Genomic DNA, 21,249 nt, shown 5'->3' on the forward strand with positions numbered 1-21,249 from the left:
CGTTCTCAACCTATCGCTAGCCTTTCCCGAAGTGTAGAAAATGGGTAGGGTGGCCCCGCTATTGAAGTTAGGCATGGTTGCCAGTAAAGGTGAATCGTGCAGGCCAATTGCTTTTGTTGTCCGCAGCCAAACTCTTGACGCTTTACTCCTCACCAGGGTCAGAAATAGCTATATATTTGCCCGCAATCAGCATGGGTTCCGTATGCAGCACAGCGCCGTACGACACCTCCACACATGTTAGTCGAGGACTCACCAGTGTTTGTGGCGCTTGACATATCAAAAATCTTTGATGCTTTCAACAACTCTACGTTGTTGAGGATATCGATCAGACTTCGCTCCGGCCAAATTTGAACCAATTATATATGTGGACGTTAATTGAAAGTGGAATTCAGGAAGAAGTCGAACCCACGTAGAGTGAAAATAGGGAGTTCCCCAAGGTGGGGTGATACCTCCGGAACTGTTCAACATCTACCTCTTCTTTATTCCACCCTTTCAAGCGGTATTGAGATCGTAACGTATATGCGGTTTATTGTAACCTGAGCGGCGACAACAGGATGCCACCTCATATCATAAGTGGCTCATCTGCCTGAGGAGAGAGAATGAATATTCGATATAGTCTATATTCGAAGCTGATCAATGTCTGGAATGAGTGCAAAGTTTGGTCCAAATCGGTTCGAGCAAAATCGTTTGAATTTTTTCGAGGGAGGTACCCAAAGGAGTGGACAGAGAGAAATGGCCCTCACAACCCCTCATATTTACGGCTTCTAAAAATTTAATTAACTTTTTTTTCTTTTTTTTGCTTTGCTTTCAGATTTGGTCCCGAGGATGCAGCTTCATATGCCGACAACATTGATAAATTCCACGAAGAGACAATAACAAAGCTACATAACTTAGCCAAGACCTTTATCGATAGTTTAATGTATAATTGGTCACTATTTCCCTCCACACTGCGTTGGCTGGTGCAGACAATGTGCCACCAGTTGAAACAGTCGCATCATTTCTCCGAAAAGATAATGAATGAAATAATAACCGATATGGTATTTACACATTTCATTTGTCCGGCCATCGTTAGTCCCGATGTAATGGGTATCATAGATGCTCCCATATCGGAACAAGTTCGCTTTAACCTCATGCAAATTGGTCAAATTATACAAATGTTGGCATTGACAAAACATGATGAAATTGATGCACGCTATGCTGAGGTTTATGGAAAATTTGAATCGAATATGGTTACGCGTTTAATTGATTTGCTATTGGTTACGCAGACGGGAGAAGATGTGGTGGCCATATTGGCGCAACAAAGTGATTTTGAACGTACCCAGTTGTTGGCCACTCAAAGGGATTTAAATTATTTTGTGGATTTCTTTCGCATTTTGACGGCTTCAGATGAGTATGATGTGCCCGACGAAGATAAGGAAAAGTTGAAGAAAATCCTCAAGCATTTGCCGGAAAGTAGTACACATCATAATGGCAGCTCTGAGGCATTGCAGCAGGCAGCAGCAGGCAATGATTCGTCACCGGTTAAAGAATCGAAATCTAAACAGTCGCTTATTAGCAAAGCTACCAAAAGTAAGCTGGCCAAGACCATGAGTTTTAGTCATAATGGCAATAATGAAGCCTCGAACTCCTCCTCGGCGGCGGGTAATTCGTTGATGGTAAATGGCCATCACAATAATGGCAACGGTTTGGATAATCCCCCATCCAATCACAACTCTAATCATTCATCCCCTACGAGATCGTTGGCTCCACCCGAAGCTGTAGATAATGAACCAATATTGATCTTCAATCTTTACAACTGTAGTGGTGAGCAAAAGTTACAACCATTATCGGAAGAAGAAGTCTTGAAAATGAATAGCATAGGCCAGGATAATAGTGATTTGGTGGATACTGAAAACTATCAACAAGAATCGACAGTGGATAAGTCGTCTGTGGTAAATGGTTTCGATGGTATTGATGGCATGTCAGATGTTCTAAGGCCATTACACAATAAAACCCCCAGATTTTCCCTATCACATGATGATGCCTCCATTGGTAATTCGGATAATTTGGAGGCCGTCAGTGAGGTACCCTCTAATCATTCTGTGACCAGTTCTTTGGAATTGGAAGAGAATGCAGAAAACGACAATCTCTCCGATATGGTATCAGCCAATGTTTCGGGCAGAGGAACGCCAAATATTAGTGGCAGAGATACACCCTCCTCCATGGTGACGGATGGAGAGTCTCTCAACAATGCCATGCCTACACCACAAATGCAGAAACTCATATCCAAGGCTCGATCTGATATTGAAGATAAATTTTGTAAATTTGAAATTAAGAAATTCGAGGGTGATGAAACTGTGTCCATTATATCAGATACCTGGTCCACAGATGTATTGGCCAGTGATTCAGAGGCCGTGGATGCGGTGGAAAGGGAACGGGAGAGGAATTTTTCCACACCATTGATACCAGCAGCTGTCATATTGCCGGGAGATAATAATTTTGATGTTCGTGCCGGATATTTGGATGCTTCGGATCAAAGATCCGAATCGAATTGGAGTACAGATGTGTTGGCCTCAGATTCGGAGAAGTTAAATGAGGTGGATACAGATGATAATGCCAGCATAACGGCCAGGTCAGATACCTCCTTGATTAGTATGCGTTCCGAGAGGGAGAGAAACCAATTGGCAGCGGCCATATCATCGGCACCCTCAAATCGCCATCACCCTCGGCCTTCCTTGTCGGAACAATTTTTCTCGGGTATGGGAGCTGCAGGAGCCAGGGCTAATCGCAATTCCACCAGACCTTCTATGGCTACACAGAATGTTGCAGCAGCCAAACCTCCCTCAACAGGAAGTGTGGATGATGTGAATTTAAGTGGAGGCAGCAGTGGCGGTAATGCCAGTGATCGTTCTCAAGAAGATTCCGCCTTTTATGATGCCATTAATTCTTATGATGACAACTCCAATCCCATAGCGAATAGTGCCTCGCAACATCATTATAGGGATGGTAGTTCATTGGCCAGGAGTTCTGTACGGACCACAAATCAACATGGCACAGCTGAGGATAGTTTTCAACAAAACTATAAAAGTATTGCCAATGATGAGGCGGGAGCTGATAAAGATGCATTTCTTACACCCAGCACATCAACGGCTGCCGCCAATGCCCATCGTAATCGCATGCGAAGACAAACATCGGCGGAAAGTAGTATTTCTAATCAAAGCTTGAGTCTGGAAGAACAAGGTGCAGCCGGTAAATTGCCGTCTCCATTTGCCTCCTCATCGTCACGGAAAAAACACAATGCCAGTAATGAATCAAAAGATTTAATAGACTTTTCAGATTTTTGTGATGACAAAGATTTGACACCTCCCTCTATAGCCCCACCCGATCCACCGGTACAACATTTAGACGGGCTATCTGATGACCTTGTGGAGAGAAGGCAAAGTACCACCCTACAAAGGACGGCAGGAGATGATGGTAGGCGTAATGGTATTATGGCCCTCAAGGGTGGACGAGAATCTTCGGACCGAAATTCTACACCCAACTTGCGCCGACACCAGTCATTAAATTATGAAAATCATGAAATTGTCCTCAACACCGTTCCCACTAGAATATCAGCCATGCCAAATCTATCGCCTCCAAGTGACAATAAACGGCAGCAACAGTCGTCGGATGAATTATTACAATTGTGCAATAAGACTTCAGATTTACAAATCCAAGACAATAATAATGACAACGATTCAACAATGGATAATTCACTTGAGGCTGCCCGTAATACACCGACAAATAATATGGTGGCATCATGCAGTGGCGGAGGTGGTGGTGGTGGTGGTATTATGACACAATCAGCCTCCTCTGGCAAACCAACAAAATCAACTGGAGCCATACCCAAGAGTATAAGTTTTGATGCCTCAGCTGATAAGACGACACATGGAGGACCATCCACATCAGCAGGAGGTGTTGGCGGTTCGTCTGGTATTGGCTCTAGTAGACAACAAAGGTCATCTTCATCACGTTTACCCGATTCGCTACGTAGCAATGGTGGTCTAAATGCTGCATCCACCTCCAACTCGGCGGGTATTTTCAACAAATTGAAACAGGGCATCTTTAAACATCGACGAGGCCACAAGTCTCGACATGCCAGTGCGAATAGTGATGATATAACACAATGTCCACGCAGTGTTTCATTTTCCAACAACACATCCGAGGTTTCACTGGATATCTTAGGTGCCAATTTACCCAGTACAAGTGCGGCGGCAGCAGCTGCGGCGGCTGCATCAACACAGGATAGGAGTTATTATGACATTAGTGAGGATATTTTGGCAAAATATCGGCGGAAAGTTAGTACCTCAAGTGAGGCTACAAATTCATCGATTGGTAATGGTGCAAGTGGTGGTGGGGGAGCTGTAGGAGGTGGTGGTTCAACAATTGAGGAGTCAAGTAAAGAACTGTTAAGGTAAGGATTTTAAGCAGTGACAAAACAAAACAGAAGCTCTATAATTAACATGTTATTCCATTTCCAGCAACAATCAACATCCATCCATGCATGACAAGACCTTAACCTTCAACATTATCAAAAAGAAGATACGAACTGTATTGTCAAAGACTGATTTACATTCTGGAGATTTTAGACATACCACGGTAGGCAAAACCAAACACAATGTCAACCCCCAAATAACTTTTAATTCTGCATTTCTCTTTCAGCATGCCAACATGTCTCCCCTTTTAACATATCTTCAAATCCAATTGGCTCAAGCTATAAATCTACAAAATTTCCAACAAATCTCCTATGTTTCGGAAGCCATTCGCTGTATATCAACGCTTGACGTTTCACAGCATACCCAGCTAATGCAAGAGCTACAAAACGATATACAAAAACGCCAAAGTTATTTGCAATATTTAATGCGTTATCGGCAAAATCTTCTCATGATAATGGAAAATATAGATCAATTTGAATCTAGGCTGAGGAGTGAAAGCACCACATGTAATCGTTATCTAATGGCATTGTGTATGCGTATTTTCTTTGAAAAGAAGCAAGATAGATTTGTGACATTCCAAGAAGAATTTGCCCGTCTCACCGTGTCGGATGATAAAATCGATTTAATCGAAGAGTTTCTTGATAGTCTGGTGGAGGAATTGGTGGCAGCAGGTGGCATACTAAATGGTATGCCTGAATGGCAGGCCATTGAGGCGCGTTTGGCACTGGAACGCATTCTATTGCAGAGCATCTATCAACAGGTTATGTTCCCCAATGAGGATGCCGACTTGTCAAGAGATACGTAAGTATTAAAATATTAGTTTTTGTGTTAAATATTTTAAATTGCAATGTTTTTTTTTTAATTTTAGGGTGCTTTCGGAACATATACGCAAATTACAAAATATAATAACGCCATCTCATCCCGCTTTGTGCATACCACAAATTTATTTATCCGAAGCCCCATGGAGTTTTGCCCAGCAACAACTGTCATTTATATCAGCCTATAAAACGCCTCGCGAGAAACTTCAGTGTGTTGTAAGGTAAGTAATGTTTTGTAAATACTAGACAATGCGAGTAAAAAAATCTGTAGGCTTTGTCAATAGCTAAATTCTCTTAGCCAATGCCTGTATAAAGAAAAAATGAGAAGAGGTGGGCCAAAATGTCATTTAACAGATGGGGTAAGCCCCACTTGTAAAGCCCAAAGAAGGCAATTTTCCAAGAAAACTACCAAACTTTTTTAGTAGATGTTTTACTGAAATGGTGGACCAAAAAAAAAATTTTCAATTTTTGGCATAAAAAACTGACTGGTCATGAAACGAGCAAAAAAATTCAAAATAAAGTCGATCGATGAAGGTCTACATTTTGATGTCCTTATTAACTCCACAAAATTGTACGAGAATCGGCTCATTAGTTTTCGAGCTAGAGTTGGCGCGTTTTTAGTTTCTATGTTGCATACAAAACACAATAAATATTTCCCTTCCAAAGCTGATATCTCAGGCAATATTGTTCCGATTGACATGTAAATGTTACCACATATTCTATGCTACTTCTACTTTATAATAAATCAATAAAAAATTTTCGATTTTCCTTAAAGGAGGTAGCATATTCGTGGGAAACAACAAAGTTTTTTGGACATTTTCAAACGCTGGCTATAAACTGAATTTAGGAGAAAATGTTTGTGCATTTTTTGGCAAAATTATACATCCACTGACAGATCCTAACAACACAGTCTACACTAACCCTTCATATATTACAAAAACACTACTTGCGTTGATTTTTGGAACCGTTATAATATACGCCACAAATCCCATATGCAGTAAAAACCTGGATTTCGCTGCACATAATGCAAAGATTTTGAACTTTTTTTGCGCAATAGCGGCTACCCAAATAAAATCCAATTAATAATGTTTTCAAAAAATTCAAAATTTGCCAGAGCTCTGGCGTTTTGAACATTTCTAGGCCCTTATCTAGGGGAGTAGAAGAGGAAAATTGTACTGTTGTACTCAAGGTCGCATCACGATCCGAAAAGTAGTCTTACACTGGATTTAAACGAAAAAGTGTTGAACTGTTATCTGGCTATGGGTCTATCTCCAGTTCCAGGAAGTTGGATACTTCGATGGGATGTAACCACAGATCCACTGGAGTCAGATGAGTGGGCTTATCGGGACAGTTGAATTGGTGCTTAGTATCGTGCGGGCCCGAGCCACATACTGGGCAGATGTCTTGCACGGTGCGATCGATTCCCGCCCAATAGGAATTTAAGCGACTGCAATATCCCGAGCGTAATTGAGCCAAAACTACTCTGGTTTGTCGTGGCAGCTGACGCTCTTCAGGTACCTGACGCCAGGATCGTACAATCATCCGCATACGTTACGATCTCAATGCCGTCTGGCGGAGATATCACCCCTCCTTGGGGAACTCCCTGTTTCACTCTACGGGGCTTGGATTTTTTGTTCCTGAATTCCACATACGACTGGCGACCACACATATAGTTGATTATCCAACGTTTCAGACTTGGCCGGAGGGTTGTCTGCTCGATGTCACCATCACTGTTCTATCACACGGCCGCTCCTGGTTGAGTCCTCGACAAATATGTGTGGAGATGGCGTGCAGCGCTGTTGTCGTGCTGTGCTGCTTACGGAATCCATGCTGATGATCGGCAACTCGATAGTTATTTCTAATGCTGGGGAGGACTAAGGCCTCAAGGGTCTTCGCTACAGATGACAAAAGCGAAATCGGCCTGTACGATTCACTTCTGCTGGCATCCTTGCTTGGCTTCAGTAGCGGGACCACCCTGCCCATTTCCAGACTTCGGATGCAATAAGGGTGGCTAGCGACAGGTTGAGAACTTTAGTGAGATACTCCACTCCCGGCTCATCCAGCTGTTTCAACATTACCGAGGAAATTCCGTCAGGGCCCAACGCTTTGGATGATTTACATCATCCATTGTAAACGGTGGTGGTTCATCCTCGGCAGGAAGAGATCTAGTGCGAATTAACACTCTTCTCTTCGCCCTGTCACTCTCGGGGTGCTCGACAAACAGTCGATTGAAGTAACTTGCACACCTCTTCGGGTCAGTCAACGTAACGTCGCCAAACGTGACTAAGGTCCTGTCATCCCTCCTTCCGGGGTTCGAGAGTGACTTAACCGTTGTCCACAATTTGCTTATACCGGCTCCAATGTTGCAACTCTTCAGATGATTTAACCACTTGTTCCGCTTATGTTCGCCGACCGGCCTGTTAACGTCCAGTGTCAGCTCCCTGACTCTGGGGTCGTCGGGGTTGATTCGACGAAGCTCATCACGCTCATTTGCTAATCCCGTCGCCTCTGCTGGGAAATTTGGTCTTACTTCGGGTATTCGATGTCTCGGAACGTCCTTTCCGCTACCCGAACATCAGAAGGATTGGGCAATTCTCTGAAGCGGTGATTGGTGAACTCTCTGAAACTCGGCCAATTAGCTTTCCCATGATTGACGAATGTGCGGCGTTCAAAGGTGATGAAATCGGGTGGTCTGCTGATGGAGACAATTATGGGGAGATGGTCTGATCCAAGGGAAATGACGGATTGCCAGGTGACGTCATTTGTCAGACCAGGTGACACGATGGTAATGTCTGGCGAACTGTGACACGCTCCTCTAATTCTGGTAGGGGCGTTCTCATTGACCGAGCAAAACGTAGAGCTATCAATCTGCTCAGCCAGTGCTATACTTCTCTGCCACATCTCATGATGCGCATTAAAGTCCCCCAGGACCAGACGATTATGACCTTCCAAAAGCGGGCTAATGTCAGGCTTATAATCTGAGATACAGCTATTTCTCGGCGGGATGTATACGTTCAGCAACTCTATCTCGGCAGTTCCACACCTGACTGCTACCCCCATACATTCCATGTACGGGTCATTAGAGGCAGGCTCAAGCGAGATAGGTCTGTATTGAACAGACTGGTGCAAAAGGAAACCTAATCCCCCACCTCATCTGGTGCGATCCTTCCTTATTACGCTGTAACCATCATAACGTACTGAGCTGTGGTCGTCCGGCATGGTTCCTGCACCGCCGCGACCTTGATCTTCTTCCGATTCATAAAGTCCACTTTTTCATCGATCTTACCTCGGAGCCCATTGCAATTAAATTGCAAAAAGGATGCTGTTATGTTCTTACGGAGGTGGTCGATTGAATGAAAGACGATGTTTAAACATAACAATCAATTCATTTATTGAATAAAACTTTAAGTTGTTTTATGAGTTGAAATAAAGTATTAATTATGAAGAACAATGAAATATGACGAAATATGTACAGATGAGATGTCTATTAATTGGTGGTTGCAAAGTAACTAACTGACTGTGTACTGACAATGAGTAGAGAGAGATAATAACTTAAAACTACTGATGCATGCAACACTGCTATGATGCTGCCAGATTGTTGCATTTTATGTGGTAGTACTAGGGTTACCCTAATATCTCCCCTTTTAAGTTTGAACCGGGCTTCTGGATATTACTTCAACTGGCTGTCTTCTCTGTGTGATCCTTCTTGGTTGATAGTTGATGATGGGTGAACTTGGTGGAGTAATGAAATCTTCACTTGACTGTTGTGATGCTGTATGATCCGTAGGAGGCAATTGAATGTTGAAGTCTTGAAGTAATATATCAAGAGGTAATGCGTTGTCTGATGATGGAGGAACCTCATCTGCTAATCTTGTTCGAAGTTGATCTGCATGAGCCTTGATTAACTTTTTGCGACTTCCGACCCATATTGCTGTGTCGTAAGTGACTGTACCTGTTCTGTTGATTATTTCTCCAGGAACCCATTCTGATTTGTTGTGACGGAACTCTTTTGCATATACTAAATCTCCTGGCTTGAACGATTTAGGCTTAGTTCCGTGCTTGGCATTATACTGATTTTCCATTTTCTCGTTTCTTTCCAGAGCTGATGTTGAAGGCTTTCTAAGAGCGTCGAATATGGTTCTCATTTTGCGTCCTATAAATGCTTCTGCAGGTGATGAACCATTTGGTGAATTTACATTTGGCATAGATCTGTATACTTCTTGAAACTTGCAAAGTATTTCCGGTATCGTTCCTTCCCCTTCCATTTTTTTGAGTGATCTTTTGAAAGTGTCAACAAACCTTTCGGCTTGTCCGTTTGAGCTGGGATGAAAACGAACTGTGCGTGTATGTTGAATGGCTCTTTCCTTGCACCATTGCTCAAAATTGTTAGAACAGAACTGTGTTCCATTGTCTGACACGAGCTGCTCCGGGTTTCCGAATTGTGAAACATATTCGTTCATTAATTTGATTGTAGACGTAGCTGTGATTGACGATGTTTGATAAATGACTGGATACTTTGAGTATGCATCCACTATTAAGAGGTAGTAAAATCCTTTAATTGGACCAGCGTAGTCGATGTGAACTCGTTCTAGCGGTCTTGTTGTTAATGGCCATGATGATAAGTCTGTCTTGACTGGATTTTTACATACTAATTGACAATTTTGACATCTTTTGACGTAGTCTTCAATATCTCTGTCTATGTTGGGCCAATAGACATAACTCCTTGCGAGCGTTTTGCATTTTTCAATTGCGAAATGTCCACGATGAAGTTGTGTTAAAATTTTCTTCCTGAATTTTTGTGGAATGATTATTCTTGAATTTAAAAGTAGACATCCGTCAACCTGTGATAATTCATCCTTATGTTTGAAATAAGGTGCTACTTGTTGGTCCACTTGATTTTGTTTTTCAGGCCATCCTTTTTTCATGTATGATAAAATTTTCTGAAAAATTTTATCAGATTTAGTTTCTTCTGCAATCATAGCATTTGTTACTGGAAATTTTGATATTGATTCATTTAAATCTTTTTGTATGTCCTGCTCAAAGTTGATTGATGCTATTATGAAATCATCTGAAGGCTTCTCATGAGATTTTATAAGCCTTGAGAGAACATCGGCATGTCCGAAGTCTTGAGTGTTCGTATACTTGATGTCAAAATCATAACCAAGTAGAATTAGCGCCCATCTTTGAAGTCTATTCGCTGTATAAACAGGTATGCCTTTTTTAGACCCAAATATGGCTAATAATGGTTTATGATCTGTATGAAGAGTGAATTTTCGACCAAGTATCATGCGGTGAAATTTTTGTACTGCAAAAATTAAAGCGAGACCTTCCTTTTCAATTTGACTATAATTTCTTTCTGCAGGAGTCAATGACCTTGAAATATGATGAATTGCTTTCATACTTCCGTTTGGAAATGTATGATATATAACAGCACCAATACCATGACTTGATGCGTCAGCTGCTATATGGACTGGTAAATTTGGATCATAGTGTGTGAGCAAGAGATCTGATGAAAGAATACTTTTGAATTTATCTAGTGCTGCCTGGCACTCGGTTGTCCATTTGAAACGAGCTTCCTTCTTTAAAAGGTCATCAAGAGGCTTTCTCAGATTTCTCATATTAGGAACATATTTTCCATAGTGATTAATTGAACCTAATAAAGATCTTACCTCGGATATATTTTCAGGCACTTTGAGCTGTTGAACTGCTTTGATTTTTTCTGGATCTGGACGTATTCCTGTTTTATCAATTATTTGTCCCAAATAAATAATTGAGCTTTGAAAGAACGCACATTTTTCAAATTTTAGACGAAATCCGAATTCTTGTATACGTTGCAGTAATGTTTGTAAGGATTGCTTATGCTTTTCAATGTTTGGACTGGCAATCATAATATCATCGATATATGCCTTAACGCCATCTATACCTGTGCATAGTTGATCCATTATTCGTTGAAATGCACCTGGTGCACATTTCACTCCTGGAGGTAATCTGTTGAATTTGAACAATCCCTTGTGGGTGTTGACTGTTAACAACTCCTTACTGTCGTCATCTACTTCTGTTTGTAGGTAGGCGTCTGATAGATCCAAATGGGTAAAAACTGTGCAGTTGTGACATTCTGCAAAAATCTCTTCTGGTGTAGGCAACGGATATTGATTAGGTTCTATGGCATTGTTTAGACCTGTTGAATAGTCTCCGCAAATTCTTACTTTTCCATTGCGTTTACTTACGACTATAGGTGCTGCCCACTTTGATGTGTCCACTGGAGTTATTATACCTAAATTTTCAAGACGTTGCAGTTCGGTTTCTATTTCACTGCGTGCTGCGTATGGAACTGGTCTTTTTGGTATAAAAACTTCTTTTGCATTTGGAAGTACCTTGATGCTTACTTTTGTTTTGGTACATAAACCCATTGAACTGTTGTCAAATACTTCTTTGAATGATGATTTTATTTTTGATATTTCATCGTTGAAATTTATTTGATGACACCATGCTGTAATTGGAATGTTCCATAGATTAAATTTCTCAATCCAATCTATGCCCATTACATTTAGTGATTCCACGTCTGAAATATAGCATTCCACTATTTCACATTTATCTCCTATTGAGACTTCGGTTGAACATTTAGCTAGAAATTTCATCTCCTCAGCATTTGCAGCATTGGCGGTCTCTGTTGTTGGGGTTGTTTCAGGTTTTCCTATGCGTTTCCAAGTTGACTCAGAAATTATGCTTATGTCGGAGGCTGTATCCACTTGTAATTTCACTTGTTTTGAATTAATACTCACTGTGACATATTTTCTTAATTCCTTGAAGTGTACTTGCTTTGTTGACAATATAGTTTTTGTATTAAATTTTGATTTATTCTTGTTGAAATTCTGATGAGTCACACTGTTCTTCTTAGAATTTTGGTCGTGATTGGTTTTGCTCTTTTGAGGTTTGTTGTTGTGTTTTGATTTGCTCTGCCTGTGCATGCTGTTGCAAAAACCATCTTTGTGACCAATCTGTTGACACTTGGTACACTTGTGCTTGGAGTAGGGGCAATGTTTTGCATAATGCATATCTCCACAATACCAACATGCTGTTTTTGGTATCTTTTGTTTTTGTTGAGGCTTACCAATTTTGTTGCACTGTTTTTGACTTCCCTCAATTAGTGCTGTGTCACTTTTCAAATCCAAAATGCTTTGTGTTTCATCAACTAGCTTTTCTAGGTTGACTACTTCCTTACTTTCATTGAGATGCCTTAATAAACGGATTCTGATGTCACTGTCTTGTGATGATTTAAGACCAAGTATGAAAATTAAACACTTGAACTGGTCTGTAGTTAAGTCATCCAGTTTAAAAAGTTCACACTGAAGATTGACACGACTGGCGTATTCTTTAAAATCTTCATTTTCCATCTTTGTGATTTGGAGACACTTATAACGTAGACTTACTTGTGTTTCTGTTCGGCCAAATAGCTTTGTAAGATGTTTGATTGTGTCTGCCAATGAAAGTTCTTGGGGTTGTTTTGGTAGAACAAAATTCTTGAAACGCTCATGAATGTGGTTGGACATTTTTCTCCACAAAAGTCCTACTTTGTCTGCATCGTCCAGTGCACTTGCTTCCCTTTCGAAGATGTGTTTGAAACGATTGTACCACGATTCAAATAATAAACCACTGTCAGGCTCATAGTGAAAATCCGTCATGGAATTAGCTAAAGATTCCATGAGGTGGGCTTTTGCCACTGATGATTCACCTGGAATTGATGATGAAACTGTGTTTGCACCTTGTTGTTGTCCAGCGATGAATTGTGTGAGTTTATTTAGTAATTCCTGTTGTTGCGCAAATTGTTCCTGCTGCTTAGCTATTTGCTCTTGCTGCTGTGCAAGTAATTTTACAATATTCGCTTGTTCCGACATGTCTAGATTTTTCTAGTGTCTGTGTTTTCAGCCGTTACAATTTTGTTAGAGACGCTGCCGTCGTATGTCTGTATGTGTGCGCTGCAAAAATGATGAAATTTCCCACGTTGCTATGGTGTGTGTGTTGAGCTGAAAAAAAATTCTGTATGTGTGAGACTGCAAACTGTTGTTTGTGTGAGTGTTGATCGCTGAAGATTTCTTGAAAATTCTTGTTAGAATGTTCCTGATGAACTTGCGCCTGTGCGTTTTGATGTTTTCCTTGAAAATCTTCCTGCCACAACTTTTATTGTGTGCGATGTCTTGATGTTATTACGCAGCCTTGTTGAAAGTTCTGATGAAATTGTGAAATTCCTTTTGTTACTGAGTGCTGTTTTCAATTCACAATCCTCGTCGCCAAATTGTTATGTTCTTACGGAGGTGGTCGATTGAATGAAAGACGATGTTTAAACATAACAATCAATTCATTTATTGAATAAAACTTTAAGTTGTTTTATGAGTTGAAATAAAGTATTAATTATGAAGAACAATGAAATATGACGAAATATGTACAGATGAGATGTCTATTAATTGGTGGTTGCAAAGTAACTAACTGACTGTGTACTGACAATGAGTAGAGAGAGATAATAACTTAAAACTACTGATGCATGCAACACTGCTATGATGCTGCCAGATTGTTGCATTTTATGTGGTAGTACTAGGGTTACCCTAATAGATGCATTTTCTGGGATTGGAACAGCAACGGCTGGTGTTAGACGCTGCGCGTGCGGTTGTTGTCGAGGGGACTGCGGGGGATTTTCGTAGTCACACGACGAGGGAGTTTCGTAATCCGACGACTCACTGGGGACTGTGTTCGCGCAGCATGCAGCAACATAGTCCCTATCGTAGTCCCTCGCGTGGGCAAGTCCAGAGCAACCCTTTAAATGCACCCACTCCTGACATCTATTGCATCTCACCGAAGATAAGATATGGGTAAAGATGCGGATGTGACAAACCGAGCACATATATATTGGTCCTGGGTTTTCCTCCGTCCCGGCACGGACCAAAAGAATCCGGAGCAGACATTCCGGGATATGCCGCTCCCAGCACAGAAAAACGAAACAAATACAAACACATGTACACTGAGGTGGCAGCCGCTGCCCGGTTGTGTGGTCTCGGGTCAATCCGGGACAGAGAACCAGGCGGGAGGTGATAGAGATGCGTTTCATAAACCCAGCAACTGTATAGCTGCCGGCAATGACCAAGTCTATTAACAGTTGTAGGAATGTGGTTGTAACCACAAAGCTACTGGAGTTAGTTGGGTATGTTTGGCAGGACATTTGAAAAGGTGCAGGGAGTATTGCTCGTCTGAGCGGCATACTGGGCAGATGATTTGTACGGTGTTGTCAATCGATTTACTAAAGGAATTCAGAAGGCTGCACCATCCGGAGTGAAGTTGTGTCAAAACTACTCTGGTTTGTCGTGGGAGCTGACGCTTCTCAGCTTTAATAGATGAGGGATGTTCTCCCAGTACCGCATTTACACGATAGTTGTTTATGGTATCTGCGACTGCATCTGTGTGAATGCTATTCAAAACTGCTTGACAGGCTTGCTGATCCAGGGGTTATCTCTTGTAACGTTGGACCTATCCTTCTGGATAATGAAGATCCCTCCTGACATGCCTTGGTGGGGGGCACCATCCACCATATGGTGATTAGGATCGGTCAACGTGAGCCAACGCCTTGCTCCTTCACACGGACTGAAGTTAAAGCTGTAAAGCTGGCTAGCGACAGGTTGAGAACTTTAGTGAGATACTCCACTCCCGGCTCATCCAGCTGTTTCAACATTACCGAGGAAATTCCGTCAGGGCCCAACGCTTTGGATGATTTACATCATCCATTGTAAACGGTGGTGGTTCATCCTCGGCAGGAAGAGATCTAGTGCGAATTAACACTCTTCTCTTCGCCCTGTCACTCTCGGGGTGCTCGACAAACAGTCGATTGAAGTAACTTGCACACCTCTTCGGGTCAGTCAACGTAACGTCGCCAAACGTGACTAAGGTCCTGTCATCCCTCCTTCCGGGGTTCGAGAGTGACTTAACCGTTGTCCACAATTTGCTTATACCGGCTCCAATGTTGCAACTCTTCAGATGATTTAACCACTTGTTCCGCTTATGTTCGCCGACCGGCCTGTTAACGTCCAGTGTCAGCTCCCTGACTCTGGGGTCGTCGGGGTTGATTCGACGAAGCTCATCACGCTCATTTGCTAATCCCGTCGCCTCTGCTGGGAAATTTGGTCTTACTTCGGGTATTCGATGTCTCGGAACGTCCTTTCCGCTACCCGAACATCAGAAGGATTGGGCAATTCTCTGAAGCGGTGATTGGTGAACTCTCTGAAACTCGGCCAATTAGCTTTCCCATGATTGACGAATGTGCGGCGTTCAAAGGTGATGAAATCGGGTGGTCTGCTGATGGAGACAATTATGGGGAGATGGTCTGATCCAAGGGAAATGACGGATTGCCAGGTGACGTCATTTGTCAGACCAGGTGACACGATGGTAATGTCTGGCGAACTGTGACACGCTCCTCTAATTCTGGTAGGGGCGTTCTCATTGACCGAGCAAAACGTAGAGCTATCAATCTGCTCAGCCAGTGCTATACTTCTCTGCCACATCTCATGATGCGCATTAAAGTCCCCCAGGACCAGACGATTATGACCTTCCAAAAGCGGGCTAATGTCAGGCTTATAATCTGAGATACAGCTATTTCTCGGCGGGATGTATACGTTCAGCAACTCTATCTCGGCAGTTCCACACCTGACTGCTACCCCCATACATTCCATGTACGGGTCATTAGAGGCAGGCTCAAGCGAGATAGGTCTGTATTGAACAGACTGGTGCAAAAGGAAACCTAATCCCCCACCTCATCTGGTGCGATCCTTCCTTATTACGCTGTAACCATCATAACGTACTGAGCTGTGGTCGTTCGGCATGGTTCCTGCACCGCCGCGACCTTGATCTTCTTCCGATTCATAAAGTCCACTTTTTCATCGATCTTACCTCGGAGCCCATTGCAATTAAATTGCAAAAAGGATGCATTTTCTGGGATTGGAACAGCAACGGCTGGTGTTAGACGCTGCGCGTGCGGTTGTTGTCGAGGGGACTGCGGGGGATTTTCGTAGTCACACGACGAGGGAGTTTCGTAATCCGACGACTCACTGGGGACTGTGTTCGCGCAGCATGCAGCAACATAGTCCCTATCGTAGTCCCTCGCGTGGGCAAGTCCAGAGCAACCCTTTAAATGCACCCACTCCTGACATCTATTGCATCTCACCGAAGATAAGATATGGGTGAAGATGCGGATGTGACAAACCGAGCACATATATATTGGTCCTGGGTTTTCCTCCGTCCCGGCACGGACCAAAAGAATCCGGAGCAGACATTCCGGGATATGCCGCTCCCAGCACAGAAAAACGAAACAAATACAAACACATGTACACTGAGGTGGCAGCCGCTGCCCGGTTGTGTGGTCTCGGGTCAATCCGGGACAGAGAACCAGGCGGGAGGTGATAGAGATGCGTTTCATAAACCCAGCAACTGTATAGCTGCCGGCAATGACCAAGTCTATTAACAGTTGTAGGAATGTGGTTGTAACCACAAAGCTACTGGAGTTAGTTGGGTATGTTTGGCAGGACATTTGAAAAGGTGCAGGGAGTATTGCTCGTCTGAGCGGCATACTGGGCAGATGATTTGTACGGTGTTGTCAATCGATTTACTAAAGGAATTCAGAAGGCTGCACCATCCGGAGTGAAGTTGTGTCAAAACTACTCTGGTTTGTCGTGGGAGCTGACGCTTCTCAGCTTTAATAGATGAGGGATGTTCTCCCAGTACCGCATTTACACGATAGTTGTTTATGGTATCTGCGACTGCATCTGTGTGAATGCTATTCAAAACTGCTTGACAGGCTTGCTGATCCAGGGGTTATCTCTTGTAACGTTGGACCTATCCTTCTGGATAATGAAGATCCCTCCTGACATGCCTTGGTGGGGGGCACCATCCACCATATGGTGATTAGGATCGGTCAACGTGAGCCAACGCCTTGCTCCTTCACACGGACTGAAGTTAAAGCTGTAATTTCCAAGGCCATCTCGGCCCAGCAGCGACGGAATTTCTTGCGCAACTTCTGTTTCTCTCGGTTAACCAACTGGTAATACCGGAGATATGGAAAGTTGCAAAGGTTGTTCCGCTTCTGAAACCAGAAAAACCGGACAATCTAGGAGAGTCATACCGCCCTATCTCCTTATTGTCACCAATGACTAAGGTTTTGGAGGCGCTGTTGCTACCAACACTCGCCGAACATTTACAGCCAGTAGACCATCAATACGGATTTAGTAAAGCTCACAGCACCACAACGGCATTAAATGAGATTACGTCACGTATTGCGAATGGCCTCAATCGAAACCGATCGCCAGGGCGTACTGTGGTCGCTGCGTTAGATCTCTCCAAGGCATATGACACAGTGGATCACTCGGTCTTGATTGGTGACATCATGGACTCCACACTGCCCAATTATCTCGCTGGTAGACAGGCATATGTGGAGTTTAGAGGCCGCAAGTCCAGTATCGCAAAATTAAAATGGGCGTCCCGCAAGGCGGAGTTCTGTCACCGCTCCTGTTTAACGCGTACCTTGCAAAGCTTCCTGCACCACCACCTGGCGTAAAAGTGGTTTCCTAGGCGGATGATTGTACAATAATGTCATCCGGAGTCAATGTCGAGGAAATAAGTGCACGCCTTAACAGCTACCTTGCCACCTTCATGCATGGAAGAAACCTAGTAATCTCGCCAACGAAATCGACTGCCACCTTCTTTACTTCCTGGACGCGTATATAAAAAGTAAAGTCCAATCGAAAAATTAGATCCTGAAAGCTCTAACAGGCACCTCCTGGGGAAAGGATAAAGAAACGCTCATCGCGACATATAAGGCCATCAGTCGCTCAGTGCTGAGCTATGCCGCCCCAGTATGGACTTCTTTCCTGAGCAAAACGCTATGGCGTAAACTGCAAGTGGTTCAAAATAGTGCGCTTCGGATTGCTACCGGATGTGTGCAGATGTCGAGTACATGAGGAGACTAGGATGCTGTCGGTACGGCAACATAATATGTTGCTTGACATCCAAGACGTAGTTCCATCTGACGTCAACAGATTGTGAATAGCGGCAGGCCTGCGGCAGATACACACTCTTACGGTTTCCCAAACCATCGTAAGATACCGCTGCAACATCGTCCTTAATGAACACCCCCCAGCCATATACGACAGTGAAAGACTCCTACCCACACGGACCAGAACAATCCTGGCACAATTAAGGTCTGGATGGAGCACTATTCTCAACTGTTATGAAGCCAGAATAGTTTCAGGCATCCTCGACAGATTGCCGACAAAGCCCGCACAACACAGCGCACCTATTCTCTTGCCCAGCTAGGTCCACAAATTTGGGCCCTGTGGACCTATGGACAAGACCAGTGGAAGTGGCCATTTTCTTACAGCTCCCCGAACAATAGCAAATCAAATGTCTATATGCACCGAACACACTCCATCAAGAACCTTACACACATTCCCATCCACAATATCACCCCTTTCATACAACATTAACACAATAACCCCCCAGCAAACCAAATGTCTGATGCCCGACACGTCTGAACAATTTCTGAAGCAAAGTCGTTCAGATTTCGTTCCGATTTCTAAACGATTTTTCGGAGACGGAATAGCTCAGATTTTGTACCGATTTCGGAACGAATGTCGGAAAGAAATTTCCTTTCCGAATTTCCCAAGGATTTTCTTCAGATTTCGTTACGAAATCGATCCGATGTCGATCCGACATTTCGTTCCGAAATTATGTCAACCACTTCATACAACTTTCGCTAAGATGCCGTTACGATTTCGGATCAGATATCGGACGTATCGTCCGAATTTTGTTCCGATTTCGTTACGGTGTCGGTACGATTGTTTTGCTGGGCCAGCACACCCTCAATATCATCTCATACACACATACATCAACACAATAACCCAGCTCATCGACGAATCCACACAAATTCCCACATCCCCAATCCGCAATTGACACACAAACATTACTAATGTTTTCAACATCCTTACAGGGAAAAACGATTGGTTGCAGACTACCTGTTACAACAACAACAATAAGTGCTTGCCATTGTGTTGCATTTTTTAACAACCCAGCAAACCAATCGTACCGACATCCTAACGAAATCGGAACAAAATTCGGACGATACGTCCGATATCTGATTCGAAATCGTAACGACATCTTAACGACATTCGTTCCGAAATCGGTACAAAATCTGAGCTATACGTCTCCGAAAAATTGTTTAGAAATCGGAAAGAAATCTGAACGACTTTGCTTCAGAAATTGTTCAGACGTGTCGGACATCAGACGTTTGGTTTGCTGGGAAGTCAGCCACATCATCCAAACGAAATGGCTGAAATTTGGTATTTGGTCGTCGTTGGGGGTATAAATCATTGTCACAGAGAATTTTATATTGGTTCCACAGACCGATATTTTAGGAATGAAATCTGAATCGTATTTATTTTTCATTTATTCAACCTCGTAATCTAAGGAGGATTCTTATTTTATATACGTTATCTTTCTTTTTTTTTGTACAGATGTATATCCAGTATAATGAGTCTTTTGACCATGTCCAGTGGTAGAGTACCAGCTGCCGATGATATTTTACCCGTACTCATTTATGTTGTAATTATGGTAAGTTTGAAAAACTACACTGAAATTTCAAAAGAATTTTATTTCTTACCTATCCAATCTCTTTCTTCTAGGCTAATCCCCCATATCTATTATCAACTGTGGAATATATCAGTTGCTTTATTGGCGAAAAGTTGAATGGTGAAGAACAATTTCATTGGACATTATTTGGTTCGGTGGTGAAATTTATTAAGACCATGGACTATTTTGAACAATAAATCCCAGAAAGAAATCTAATGTTGTGAATTATTATTATTATTATTTATAATTTATTATTTTGTTTGTTTCTTTTTTGGATTTTCCTTTTTTCACATCTAAGATGATGGTGTAAATCATTAGAAAAAGTTAGCCCTTTGTTTTTCTTCTAAAATTTAAAACAATTTGTTATGATGTTTTTTTGTATAATATTTAAAAAAATATACGACATATATTATTTGTTTGTTAGAACTTTATACCATAATTTTTAAGCTGTAATCATATAAATTTTAAGTAATTATTTATTATTACTGTAATCTTTACAATTATTATTAGTACTCCCACTCCAACCACATAATATACGGAAGCAATAGCTATGCAATGAATGAATGTTAGTTATTCTATATATTCAAAATCCCAGGCCAATTTCAAATACTTGAAAATATTTGCATGTTTAAATGTTTAGCACCTTGTGTTTTCTCTCCCTCCCTCCCTTTTTCTCTCTCCATATAACAATAATATTATTGTATAATAATGACTTTAATTCTTTAATAACGGTATTATTATATTCAAATTTCAATATACAAACATATTATAAATCTATTATTGTGTCCCATCCCAGTTTATTGAATAATATCAAATATTTTTCGATATTTATTAACAATATACACATATACTCGTATGTACGAACAAGCGTAATAACGAATACTAGACATATACGACATAAACCCATATGAGAAACCCCCCCCCAAAAAAAAAAAAACAATAAATAATGTTTATAATACATGGAGTATCCAATCCAATTTATTATTAATTTATTCGCATCTATATATTCTAAGAGTGAAATAAATTCAAGTGAATACTAAAAATAAAAGATCGCAATTGTCGTTTTCTTAAGAAAGTAAGTAACTGACCATTTATCGACAAGTTTTGTTGTACTTGTTTGCATTACTCCATAGATTTCACATAATATTAAAACATCATTCATTTATGTGTCGAATTAATCAAATGAATGACATTATTTTACATTATTAAAAAAAATGTTCTAAAACGCCATTTAAGTTGCAACGCAAGTGTTATTTTATAAAAAACCTAAACTATTTCTCAAATGCCACAACATTTTTTCTTAACATTGAATAATACAA

The 21,249-nt window shown here is 41.8% G+C and overlaps 1 protein-coding gene across 9 annotated transcripts in view; it reads left to right on the plus strand.

Moving 5' to 3' along the window:
- Window positions 1–20,978, plus strand: part of Gapvd1 (GTPase activating protein and VPS9 domains 1) — a 50,471-nt gene extending 29,493 nt beyond the window's left edge. For all 9 annotated transcript variants that reach the window (XM_073976753.1, XM_073976759.1, XM_073976761.1 and 6 more), the window contains 6 exons: window positions 812–4,432; window positions 4,500–4,617; window positions 4,681–5,255; window positions 5,323–5,493; window positions 19,816–19,912; window positions 19,984–20,978. In XM_073976753.1, coding sequence (XP_073832854.1) covers window positions 812–4,432; window positions 4,500–4,617; window positions 4,681–5,255; window positions 5,323–5,493; window positions 19,816–19,912; window positions 19,984–20,127 — 4,726 coding nt within the window. In that variant the 3' untranslated portion in view covers window positions 20,128–20,978. The remainder of the gene's footprint in view (window positions 1–811; window positions 4,433–4,499; window positions 4,618–4,680; window positions 5,256–5,322; window positions 5,494–19,815; window positions 19,913–19,983) is intronic.
- The last annotated feature ends 271 nt before the right edge of the window (window positions 20,979–21,249 follow it).

This window comes from Musca autumnalis, unplaced genomic scaffold (assembly GCF_047663935.1).
Source record: "Musca autumnalis isolate F117 unplaced genomic scaffold, ASM4766393v1 scaffold_3, whole genome shotgun sequence".
Lineage (NCBI taxonomy): Eukaryota > Metazoa > Arthropoda > Insecta > Diptera > Muscidae > Musca > Musca autumnalis.